Source organism: Onychostruthus taczanowskii, unplaced genomic scaffold, assembly GCF_017590055.1.
Source record: "Onychostruthus taczanowskii isolate IOZ18803 unplaced genomic scaffold, ASM1759005v1 scaffold32, whole genome shotgun sequence".
NCBI classification, from domain to species: Eukaryota; Metazoa; Chordata; class Aves; order Passeriformes; family Passeridae; genus Onychostruthus; species Onychostruthus taczanowskii.
In genome coordinates this window covers 7398006-7411534 of record NW_024500572.1, presented here as the reverse complement: position 1 = coordinate 7411534, position 13529 = coordinate 7398006, and the positions used below count along the sequence as shown (strand labels likewise).

Below are 13529 nucleotides of genomic sequence, written 5' to 3'. Positions count from 1 at the left end.
CTGAACACCTTTGCACCCAACAGACACTCCTGCCACAGCAGGGCACATCCCCCAGGCTGATGAGCAAACCAGTCTCAGAAGGATGAATAAGAGTAAACAGGTAGAGTCTTCTGCATTTTCCAAGAGTGGATCAGAATAATAGCCAAAATTACTGTTCAAGAGACTGTCAAGAAGATTAGGAAAGGTGGGAACCTGTTCAGTGGATATTTCAAAAGATGAAGTAGTGAATAATGTATTTGTAATACATATGGCAAATGTAACAGCCACCTTTTAGTATAAAAAAGTATTTTAATTCATTAGAAAGCATCTTCTACATGGCAAATTGTAAAAATAAACACAATGTGTGTTCTAACAGAATATCTGCAGAATTCCATATGTAAGAAAAATTTTTCCACTTCACTACATTTTTGAAATGTTCTTAATTATTGGTGGCAAGGGATGAAAAGAAAAAAGCCTGACTCAGTTTGCATGACTGACAATTAGAAAAAAGGCTTTTGGTCAGTTGAGCAAATATGATCTGGAGTCACTGACACATAAATGTGAAATCTCCCAGGGAAAGGAGGCACTTTTCAAAATAAAGTCACACTTTGAATTCTGGGAGAAGGAACAGGCAGGCAGTGGATCTTCTAATTCAAACATATTTTAAAAACCTACTGAGTGTTACTGCAACATCAGCCTATTACAGTTAGAGGACACAACCTATGCTTGCAAAAACTGTGTATGGAATGGTGCATGTGGAGCATGTGTTTAAGGAGTGCCCATGAGAGTGCACCATGACAAAAAGCTGCCAAGGGGAAGAACTTCCCTAAAACAACATACATAGATCTCTGCAAATTCTCACAGCTCACATCTGAAACACATAAAAGCACCAAATACTGGTAATTTACACCTATCCTGCAGATGACAGTTTCTGTCCAGGCCGTCTTAGTGATTCAGGCAGTACATGAGAGTGACATCTGGTTTCTGCCAGAGTCTCTGTTACCTCAAAGGGACACGATACCATCTTTCAAAATATTGAATCAATTTTTGTACAAGAAAGAAGGAGGATTTAAGATGTAATCAAACGTAGCACTACTGACTTTTGCATAACAGCATCCATGGAAGCAATCCTTCCATCAGAATTTACTTGTCTGAGTACAGAGCAGGGTACAGGAGCCACTGCCTCCTCCCACTGGCATGAGGAAGTGAAAAGCCCACTGGAGAATTCTGAGTAATGAGTCAAACACTAAATGCAGTGAAGGGAACATACAGAAACCCCTACAAGAGCAACAAGAAGAGAGAGACCACTAAGATCCCAACTCTCCCATCCAAGGTGACACCAGCAGGGCAGTGATGTGTCCTTACCTGGCTGAGCAATAAATCAGGAATCAGTTACAAGGTACCTTACAAGTAACAGCTATGATTGCTGTGCACACACACATGTTGAACAGAGTACCAGAGTTTCAGTCTTTGCCTCTGTCTCTACAGCTCAGTTAATGACATTATAAAGCACCTTCCTGTTTCAAAAGATCCCTCATCAGCTTGTACCACAACAAGATCTTGCCACTGCTGTGCTTCAGAGACCGTCAAAGAAAAACACTGGGGAAGAGACCCTTGAGGACACAGTATTACCCCAAGACACTGCTGAAACCTGAACAGATGAGGGCTGGTATTTCTTGACCACTGTTACCAGATTAACCTTTCACCTGCAGGAATTAACACTTCTGTTTGCCCAACCTGTGATAAGCTGGAAATTAAATCATTTTGACAGCTATAAAATGTCAGTTTTAAAAACAAAGTATTTGTTTTAGCTCAGTACCTTACCTACAGCATCTGCTATTCATTGCCATATTAGTGCACCCACAAAGGGAAAATAAGATTCCTCACTGCGGTGGAACAATGACGACACCAAGCTGCAGGATGCTAAGTCCAGGAGCCCCCATCTTATCACAGCACTTGTGAAACTGTATCCTCCAGCTGCAAGAACAGATCCAGAGATGATTTTACAAAACACCTGGGGATGCATTTAAAACATCTGAAATAAGGAGGGCAGGTAAGCCGGAGATGACCTTCCAAGCTCTGTTTGCAAACATTTGCATGTAAATGAAACCTTACAGTGCTGTGAATGGTACAGTCAGGAATTCTCATATGGCAAACTGTTACTGGCAATGATTCATCAACCTTTCACTCAGAAAACCTGACCTCCATTCCCTAAGACCTCACAGAACATTCTGTGGAGATTTATTAAGTTTTGTCAGGCTTCATGAAGACATGGTGGTGAATATGGTGTGTTTAGGTGTGCCAGTCACTGATCTCACAAACACAGATGAGGCAGGCTTCAAGACAATGAGTATCTGTTGGTAACTGGCTGTTACCTTCAATACATGGGTGACTCTTCATTATCAGGATTTTCTTCCATTCCACAGTACCAAATGTAAATTATTTGGCATATCCTCAAAGCAACAATTTCTCATGTCAACCAAACCTCATACATTGCTACAATTTAGTTTTCTTACACACGTTTCAGAAATGTGCAATCTTTGTAAAGTTACATAGATTTTATGACTTGAGAAATGTTAGTAACTTTCCAAATGGAAATGCTGTCAGCAAGTTCTGTGCTCACAGACATGCTGGCCCTTGAACAGTGATGCAGATATCTTTCCCACAGAAATATGCTTGTATATTTAAAAAAAAAAAAAAAACCATGATCTGCAGTCCAGGGTTGTGCTAGAACTCCAGCATATGGCAATGAGTCAAAAATGTTCAGCTTTACTCATTTATAAGGTATTTCAATTGCCTCTCATTACCACTGACCTTTTACTAACACAGAGCATTGACCTGAACTGGGGTTGAATAATCCCCTGCCACAGAAAACTGCTGCTGCAAAAGCCAAAGAATATTTGAGATACCTGATGTAACAAAAAGATAACCAATGGCACATGTATTCTTTCCAGGCATGGTTTATTGAAAACACACCAAACTGTTATCCTACATACCTGGTTTCTAACAAGCATTCTACTTGTCTGCATTATGGAAAGATCCTATCATAGTAATAATACATTCTGTCACGGTAATATTTGTTCTATGAAAAGCATAATCCACCTTTTTTCCCTCTCCATACTTGTAAAATCAAACCACTCTAAGTGTTTCAGTTTATAGTACAGTGTAAATACAATGCAAAATCCCACCAGTCTAATCTACAGAGAGAATGTTGAGCAGTTATTACAGAAAACACATTGTTGATTTTTTTAAATTCTCCTACCATGAAAATTTTAAGGCACATGATAGTTACAAACACATTAGCTACTAATTACCAGTAAGCTTCTTAGTCTAGTTATTTTGTTTTTTCTGAACAGTAAGAACCAGATTGGCAGGCCTTGTAGTATCTGCACTATCTTCCTCCTCACCTTGGACTTCAGATCATCCTACCCTGATGTCAAACTTAAAACAAAGGCTCATAATATCTTCCCCTTAAATGCACTAGGTTAGTTACTGTATCAGTAAATCAGAGATTTTCTCTGTCAAAGATAAGGAAACACCAGATTTTAGGGGCATCATAAGGAAATTTTGCAAGAAACTACACCTATATAAACACTTTCAAAAACTCCACCCCAACAGCACAAACCTGCTGGCTGAAGATATTGGCACACTGTAGGTTTCACTGAGCCAGCAGTCGCTCAGCAGATGAGGCTATAACCAATCCTGTGTGCCCATTTGGCTTCTGAAGCTTTGCTTACTCGAGGGTTTGACATGTGCACCTCCCTCACAGGTAGCTGAGCCTATGCTCAACCTTAAGGCAGGTAACAGAAGGTAACTCATTACCTTCAGGCTCATGGAACTGCTCTAGGAGTGACAACTGCTTTGCCTAGCATAAGGCTTTCCTGCTGGAAAGCATTATTGAAACTTCTCCTCAGAGCTGGCACACGCTTAGGAAACTGCTGTAACAGACATGCCACCCCTGGCTTTCATCATGTGTCCCTGACAGCAAGTCAGTTCCTGGTCCCCAGGGGCATCTTGGCAACAGAGACCAGATTTGCTTTCCTGATAGAAGTGAGAACCAGAAGGTCTGAGCATGTGAGAACACATCTGGGATAGGCAGCAGTTATGCCAGAACAGAAGACACTGAAGACTGGGACCTATGGCTGCCCAAGCTGTTCCCTAGGGAGCATTTCAAGCTGACAACACACCTTGAGTTGTATGTATGGCTATATTGCTACTTAAATCCACAACAGAACCAAAACGTCTTACAGCCTTGCCTTTTTGCTCTCCTCCTTGGATTCTGCAGACCTGCTGACTGACCTGGGAAGCTGTAAAGCACAACTGCTCTCACACTTACTTGATGCTTCTCCAGGGGAGCTGGCACACAGTGTTCTTTCAACTTGCACAGCTCAGTGAAAACGCCTGGGAGATATGTGAGCCACCTTCCTGGGAAGAAGGTTCTACAGTAATCACATGCTGTCAGAAGTCTTCCTCTCCCCCATGTTATCTCAGCCCTGACAGGGCCATCAAATTTCCTCCTCTTTTTCAGGAGTCTTGCAACACCCTCACTTCCTTCCACAACCATCCCTCCCACTACAATTTCTGCAGGTAGAAATCTCTTCTATCCCAGCCCCTTGCAGGCATATTCCCTCCTGTTTTCACAGTGGAGTAAACAGTAAAAGAGGAGGTCACATACCTGAGCCCTAAAGAGCACTGCCTGCCTTTTAGCAGGAGACTCTAGACCATACTGCAGCATTAGTCAACACACACTGCCACTTTCCCTTCTTTACATACAGTCCCTGCTGCCAAAATACAACAATGACGGGTTCATACACCCACATTCCAGAACAGCTCAAACAGCCAGTCACACTTGTGCCAACAAGGGGAGAGGTGAGGGCAGGGGTGGGCACACATCCCACCAGTGAGCCCCTGGCCATAGACAAAAAGGACATTAAATCACCAGACCTGGTTCAAGGCACCCTGCTTTGGACCTCAGCAGGTGGGCTGAGAATACAAGGTGATAGTCTCACGTGCAAGTCATCCCCCGATCTGTTTTCTTTCCTCAGCATCCAAATAACAGTTTGTTGAGAAGAAAAAACCCTACAGTAATGTTGAGGGGGATGGGTTATTGCTACATACTTGGGAATTAGTTGTCAATGTAAGGCATGGGAAGGGTAGGGGTTTGAAGTGTGATTCCCAGGGGAAGCCTTGGCCCATCAACTTCTTGACATACCATCCTCTGATTTTCTGCAGCAATAAACCATGTTGTCAGCTCACAACTCTGCTGGCTGCTGTAACACCCCCAGGAAAACAAAGAACAGTTTGCTACGATGACCTGGGCAGCCAGTGCCATCTAACTTGACAGGGACAGTTCAGGGTGCAGTGTAAATACAAAAAAAGACTTTTGGGAGAAGTGAGATGGGGTCTGAATCTGCTTCTCAAATATCCTTAGTGTTTTTAGCCCATTAATGACACAGATGAATGTAGACTCCAAACCCAGACTCTGAGTGTCCCTGTAGTGTCCCAGTAAGAGCCATGGGATATCTAGGAAGTCATGATCATAACTGGCCCCAGTCACTTCACTTGCCCCTTCCTGTGGTTTTCTCTGTTAACTTCTTGCTGGCCTTGAAATATCTGCACAATAACTAAATCACAAAGTCTTAGCAGAGACTCCTTTCAACAGTCAGGTCTTTATTTTAAGTGAACTTTTTCTCAGACTCCTTTGGTAAATATATGGTTTGAAGTAGATCAGGGACAGACTGACAGCACGGCCCTTCTCTTACACTGTTCTAGTCAGCTACAAAGCAGGTTCCATTGCTAATTACTGAACGTTTTTAAAAAAATCCTTTCATATACAAAAAGAATACACCAAGTACATAACCAAAAGTGATATAAAACTCTTCTGTGTAGCTTGGTTAAAAGGGTCTCCGCGTATTGGCAGAACAAGTATGAAAAGAGCACCATTGATATAATATACAGTCAGACGATGTATCTGGTTTCATTGCCACACCTCATGTCTACACAGAGAGACAGTGCCCCGACACAGATAGTCACAGGTGCCTCTCTTTGCTTCCCTTGATCCGCTGAGCATCTTTGGCCCAATAGGACTCTCATGCAGGTGAAAAAACAAATCTTTGTTATATTGATTTGCTCCAAGCAACTTCACCTTCCCAGGATCCAGAAGTGACACTGCAACGTATGTGGAAGATGAGGGTCAAATAGGGAGGGTGCGAAGCAGCACACGTATCATCCAAATCACTGACAGCTTCTGGCATCAGTCTTTTTCCCTGAATCAACAAATGCTTCCCTCTCCTGCAAACTACTTTACATGGTTTTGTTAACCTATTCTCTGCACAACAATATATATATATAGATATATAGACTTCTTTATTTATTTATATATATGTATTCATGTCAAATTCTTAATATACTCAAGAAGATACAAAGCTCTTGGTACTTGCTTTTTTTTTTCAAGTTTTTAAAATTTTTTTATACAAAAAAATGCAATGGTTACTATTACAGTAATATTTTGGGGGAGATGAGATTGTTGGATACTTCCCCTTTTTAGTTACAAAAGGAATGGCAGGCACTGAAAACCGAAAATGATGTTTGCTAGACTCAAGGATGTGCTTTCCAGTCACACCGTTTCTAGGAGCTTGTTTAAAACTAAATGTGGCAATCAAAGAACAGTGGCAACCAAGTAAAATCAGCAAAAGTCCTCTCAATGCTGATACTGAGACATCTGCTTTCTGTTCTCATCTGCTGCCCTCCCTTGACCAATGCCTGGAGAAAATCAGTGATCTGAAATAATTTTGTTCCCGGCATTTCCAGATACCACATTTGCAGAGTACGTTTTCTTGAGGTAAACATGCCCCTACAGAAGGCAGGCCTTGGCATCCTGGAGGAGAGCTGCTGCACACAGGTGATTTTCACGCCACGTGAAATATGCAATCTCAAAAGCAAAGGAACACAGAAACCATGACAATGATTTTAAAATGCCAAACCAGTTCCCTTTGTGGCATTTTTCATCAGGATCTTTAGCCCAAAGAAAACATGGATCCAACACTGAAAAATTTACTATCAAATATAAGTGACAAACCCATCTCAAATTTATAGGTGTTCAAAATGAGACATCCTACAAAAAAGCTCCTATTAACTTCAATGTCTTAACAGCTATGGCAAAAGTAGTTCATCATCATCAATGCAACAATGATACATTTAACATGTAGAAGCTCCTTATTGCAATCTTTGAGAACATGAAAGTAAAAAGCCAGCCAACTCCATTTCCCAGCACATATTTCTGAACCAGGGACACTGAAACCTTCCATAAACTGCTTTTCAATATGCAGAAATAAAAACAGAGACATTACAGAATTCAAAAGGCAGAAGTATTGTACACCAGATTATAATGATAATATAGCACTGTGATTGATATAGCTTACTCTAAAAGCAGATTATACAGCTGCATCAATTTTGTCATCCACTCTCCAGTTCATTTAACTAGCATTTAATAGTTTTTTTTCTGCATTTTCTCCCTTCATTGAAATCCAATATACCCACTCAACAGTTCTGCACCTTCTGTGGGAATAATAAAGAAAACCTAAACATTTTTCAGAAAGCCTTCAAAAACATTAAGAGTCACAGTTCAAAAGAAATCCCCCAAAACAAAACCCAAAGCAATGAACCCCAAACCAGAAAAGTGCTATTCTCCTCAAGGCTACACCTACGGTATCATTTCAAATACCCCGCAGTTCCTCTCTGGCTGTGAAGCTGCCGCATGATGTGCGCTTCTCCAACTTGGCACCATCCACATGTAAGAGTCACCTAAGAACGCAGCCAGCTACATGGAAGCTTGGATTCTCTTTTCTTGCTCTTCTTCTTGCAGGAGTGGGAGGGAGGGAGGGGGAGGCGGTGGCTGTTTCTGGTGGGAATGTCAGGGAGTTAAGCAGCAGAGTGTCTCGCTGTAAGGCATCGTGCTCCGGGCGATGGCACTCGGGTGGGTTCGCTCCCCACGCCCTCCTGGGACCTGCAGCCCTCCCAGTCTGAATGGCAGTGGTGACTGATGAGATCTCTGGGTCGATTCAATGTTTGTTTCTCCCCCCTCAATTAAAAAAAATGTGGTTGGACTTTAACCCTGCAAAATAAAGTCAGAACTGATTAATAGCAGTCATTAGCATGGCGTTGGTGATCTCCATCACCTGTGGTAGGACAGTGACTGGAAATGCCAACCTATGCCAACACATGGGCTCCTTGAAGGGCATGTCTGGGAGAAAAGGAGCACAGACTTAAGTTTTTCAAAGTCAGAACCCCCTTGTAGGGCTTCACCTCAGAGCAGAGTGCAGGAGTGAAGGAGGCACCACAGGCACATTGATGTGCCTGAGCCACCATGGCTGATAAGGCAGCGCTGAGCAGCTGTCGGAGGCCAGTGGTGCCAGGACCTGCTCTGTGACAGCACCTCAAAATGCTGAAAAAGCCTCCTCTAGGCAGGTGCTTCCAACCAGAAACAGAAACCATCTGCTAACACCTTGCATTTCTACTAGACTGAAAGGAAGGAGGGGAAAGACTATCCAGCACCACCCAAAAACATACAGGAATTTTCTCTCCCACTAATGAAAGGGATTTCCATGTACAATTATGGGGGTGGATAACAGTTCATGGTTTGGAATTTGGGCCTTTAAAGTCTCTTGCCCACTCTGATGGGAAAGTTGCTCAGTGCCTTCGTGACAGTCACTGAAATTTTCCTTTAGTCATAGCCAGGGGCAGAACACCTGCTGTTCCAAACACAGCATCCTCTGACAGAGTGCCAGAAGGTATCACCAGGGTAACTCAAGCAAGACAGCAGGACACAGATTAGCAGTGGCAGGAGTGAAGGAAGGCCGGTGACATTACTGAGGAACTTGGCACATGGCAAAGGCAGACAACTAGAACACAACAAAAAGGCACCTTTCTTTAGTGACACACAACAAAAAAAAAAAAGAAAAAAAAAAGAAAAGTGGGAGTTGTGGGTCACTGTTTATTGTGTAACCAGTATAATCTCTCCTTGCAAAGTAACTCGTGTACAGTCAGCAGCTTTCCTGCTGTAATTCGTGGGAACCTTAGGGGACATCCAAAAATAGTCAAGGATATGTTTTTTTCTTAAGTCTCAGGCTAATCCTTATAATGAGCATTGAGGGAGAAAAATGGTTGGAAGCAGGAACACACTACTCAAATTCATTCCCATGGCCTAACAGCAGAAATATTTCACATTTCAGCTGACAACTAATCATTCACAATATTAATTTTCTGTCTGGTTATTTGACAGGTTATTTTTAATCACACAGTGGTGTTTGGTTGCGTTTCATTAAAGATACACTGAATAGTATAAACACCACTTTTTTTTTCTTCCAAATACACTTTCATCTATCTGTAAGTTAGCAGTTAGATTTGAAGAGATCCCACAGCTATACAAATCATGCACAAGAGAAAGTTATTCACTAGACCCAATTACCATTAAAAGGACCTACCATGCATGCAAATTAGACCCAAGAGTCAACAGGCTGGGGTTTAATGTCACGGGCATCCACCAGATTCACCGAAGCCCTGTTACTCCTGTTAATGTTTTTCCTATTTGTGTCATTCTGCAGCACAGGGTGAGGAGTTAAAGCAAAACAGAGCGGATTAATCAAACAAAACCACCAAACAAGTCAGCTTAAAGTAGCACAAGGGAAAATTAGTGGTAGAGAAAGAAACAAGATCAGCAAAGGCACAATACTGAAAAAAGCATCTGCAACAGCCAAAAGGCCACACTTCCCTGGATTCCCAGCCTCCCTTGAGCTTTCACACAGCTCATGAGCTACAACCCCCACAGCCACATTTCTGTTTGGCAGCAGAGAGGAAGAGCAGCAGCTGCTCAGCTCTGCCCAGGTGAGGGCAGGGCTGTGCACACCGTTGCTGTGTACAATAGCCTGGATTCAGGCTACCCCCAGGTGCTCAGAACCAAGAGGCAGCACAGGCTATGGGTCACACACTGTTGAAGTGAAATGTTTTTTCCCTTTTTCTCGTAAAAGCAAAGCAGCCACTTGCTTAACTCTGGTTGTGCTTCACTTTGGTCATACACTGGGGTTGGAGCTGCTTGAAGTGATTTTGAGGGTTGCATTGGACCACTTTAATGAATTTTGAGTAGAAAAAATAACAAGTACTTGTTAATTTTCCTACCTTATCCTATTTTCCTTTAAAAGACATTTTTTTGCCAAGCTCCTATTGATCAAGATTCTTACATAACTTACTGCATCCATTCCTGCTGCATCCTTGCAAAAATGTACTTGAACTGTAATGAGGGAACTAGGAAGTTTATTTGACTGATACTGGCTCAAGCAGGACCATCTCTTGCCAATTGGAGGAGAGGGACACACTGTAGGACTTCAGTAATCAGCTTTAAAATGTCCAGGCAGACTGAAGCCACTCTGCTGGGTGTACCTTCTTGAAAAGGCAGAACACAGCAGGAATGCCTGACTAGGCAAGTTAAAACAGACAAGCTGGTGCAGTCTTCCTGGTTTACCATCTATGGAAGTATTTTTCTCCAAATCCCATTTCTTTTATTTCCCTGTTCAATGATGGTGGGTTTGCCTTTCACCTCACTGAAGTTTAACTGTTTCCCCTCAACATGAATCACCTGGATTTTCTGGTATTATCAACGATGTGCTGAAGGTTATTAAGGACAGCCTTCTGCAGACCAGCAACAGTGTCTCCTACCGCTGACTCTTATTTCAATGAACCCTCATTTTCCTTCTCGAAATTACTTCCCCCAGGGAAAACCCAAGCTTGTGTCAAGGCCAAGGAGAACTGGTGGCCACAGCATTAACAGACTTTTTACTCTGAAAAGGTAGAGAAGTGCAACAGGAATCACACAGAGCGTACTGAGCCACATTTGTACACAGCCCATAATAACAAAAAGCCTTGTAAAGCAAAAATTGTTTTTAATTAGAAAGCAGTCTAAATTTGTATTTAGAAGACACACACATAACTGTGCATGTTTCTTCTTCGCTCTCCATCTCCCTGGCCCATGGTCATGGTCCACCGTCAGGACTGTGAACGAGTGTTGCAGAAATGAGTACTATTCACCACACTGCTGGACATGGACATACAAGATCACACCTATTTCTCATGATGAAGACAATAAAGCAGCATGACAATCTGAAGAGACTTGTCAGAACAAAGTCTGAGCACAGTTACACAGCTCAGGGCCAGGGAATGCTGCCTGGACAAGGGCAACAGAACAAACACCTATCTTTACAACCTCATCCATTTACAAGAGTACAGCAACTAACTGCACTTGCTCCTGCACTGGAAAGCAACATTTTGCTTTTATTTCTAGTTAGCCAAGTGCTAAATTACAAAATAATGCCTTCATGTGAAATAAAAAAAGGCCCTTTATACAGCCCCCTGGGGAGTGACTACCCTGTGTTTCTGGCTGAGGACACTGGACTCCTTTCTTCCCAGGGCACTACCTAGCACTCAGCAGTAAGAGGGAGCTCACTTTTAAAGGCTCCTTCTCGGAAGCGTCTCCCGTGTTATCGCTGCTCTTGTACTTGCGCTCCTTGTCTCGGTGGTCGATGGTGGAATATCCATCTGAGGAGAAAACACAACAGGAGGGCATGAAGCAAAAACAAGAGCAGAAACAGAGCTGATGCAAGCAGAATTGTTCAGCAAAGCAAAACAAACCACCACAACCCCAGCAGCCTGCTTCTCATGTGCTCCAGCTCTGAAATTTCATTTTTACTAGCTAAAAACAAACAGAGAAGTCTTCTTTTTATAGCACTGCCAGATGCTGGCACTCATTAGCAAACAGCACTGTTTTCATCCCAGCCTGCTGCACTTTTTAGTGTGCCCAAGGAAAGCAGCAAGTTGTCATCTCATGCCCTGTGGCTAATGAGCTCCAAATTCAGCCCAAATCCTGCATTCCTGGCTTAGCAGCCTGATTAATTGGCTGTGTTCATTCTCGGAATGCTCTGCAGCCTGTTCCCACTCTTCCTGAGCCTGACTACTAGCAGGACATGACAATAATTTGGAAGAGTCCCTATCAGAGCACTGAGAAAAAGGGCCTGTCGAGTTGGAAGAAATCTCAATGCAATCCCTGCTGTGCTTGGGCTGTCTTTCATTATGAAGCAGCACCTGTTGGTGCCTTTTCTCCTGACAACTAAGGAACTGCATGAAAGCATGATGAACACAAGGAAGAAAACTGTGAGAGGGTTTTATAGAGAAATGGCTGTAATTATTTCAGAACCTTTACTTTGAATCACTGTCAGACAATGCAAAACTTAATTTATTTTCACGATGCATCAGATTTCCCTCATTAACAGTGACAAATAGATCCTTGCCTGCTCTGCTTTGACAGCATTGTAATCTGGAGTAAACAACACCCGAATTTATACCTCCCTGTAGGCTTTTGTTTTCCCCTATGTAATTGAGGGATCATTAATGTTTTCTTGTCCTGACAAACTGTGTTTTTAGAATACCATAAAAAGTTTTACATAAACTATCAAAATGCCTCTCTTTCGGGTTTATTACTTGCCTGTAACAGGCTATTAAGGAAAAATGAGTGATGTATTTGTGGGCTTCTCGTGGCACTGTTTGCCCACATGACAACTGCACATAGAGCCAGGTCAGGATGAGAAAAGCTGCAGTGTTCTGTGTGCCTCAAACCCAAGGGCACACAGACCAGCAAACAAGCACCTGAGGCAGGACGTATTTTTGACATCAAGGGCAATAAGAGATGATTTAACCACACTGACCAAAAATAACTAAAGAATTCTGGAGTTATACATGTACTTCACAGATCATAAAGCATGATTTGCTACACAGCACTTAACTTACAATTACTTGTTGACAATCAAGATGACATTTTTAGCTATTCCTTTTGAACAAAAAAAGTAAAAAACCAGCTGCACCCAGCCACCCAGCCAGCACTTGTGGAGAACGCACGACCGATAATTCTCTTTCAAATGACAGGCATGAACACTGCCAGTAGGCTACGTCCTAATCTACAGATTCATCATTTAGTTAGGACAACATACTTCACAGAAGTATGTATTAAGTGATGGGAAAACAGAAAATCAAACTTTGCAGCAACTGGGTGGTAGCTTTTTACAATCTCATGGTAACTGTACTCACAAGGATGTAATGGATCACTTTGCATTTTTGTAGTGCCATCATCACAGATGATCGACAAACACTTCCAAAAGGAATTGCCAAGACACAATGAAACCTCTGAACTACCCCCAGAAAGCAACAGCCACTAAGTGAAGGATGGCAGCTGTGATACTTCCCAGGGAGCAAGATCATTAGTAAACTGTAATAATAAAAAATAAAAAACTAAAACATATCTTTAATACTAGGAAAAAATTAAAACTCCCACACTTAGCCAGGACACATCAGCAAGAGGAAAATTCCAGTTTTGCAGTGGCAAAAATCTGATAACAAAGAATACTCAAGAACTTTGCCCTTTGCATCTGAACTCCAACACATTTTGCATTTTGTCCTGTGGGCCCCTGGCCTGCACACTGACTAGCACCTACATGTCCAAAACCCACACA

At 42.3% G+C, this 13529-nt stretch overlaps 1 protein-coding gene across 3 annotated transcripts in view; it reads right to left on the bottom strand.

Annotated features, from left to right (window-relative positions):
• Positions 1–2923: 2923 nt before the first annotated feature.
• The window catches only part of ARVCF (ARVCF delta catenin family member), a 137732-nt gene continuing 127126 nt past the window's right edge, over positions 2924–13529 (bottom strand). For 2 of the 3 annotated variants that reach the window (XM_041410211.1, XM_041410210.1), the window contains 2 exons: positions 11474–11565; positions 2924–8092 (listed from right to left, as the gene is read on the bottom strand). In XM_041410211.1, coding sequence (XP_041266145.1) covers positions 8087–8092; positions 11474–11565 — 98 coding nt within the window. In that variant the 3' untranslated portion in view covers positions 2924–8086. Of the gene's footprint in view, positions 8093–9461; positions 9576–11473; positions 11566–13529 lie in introns of all 3 variants that reach the window. The other variant, XM_041410212.1, reaches the window with a different exon arrangement.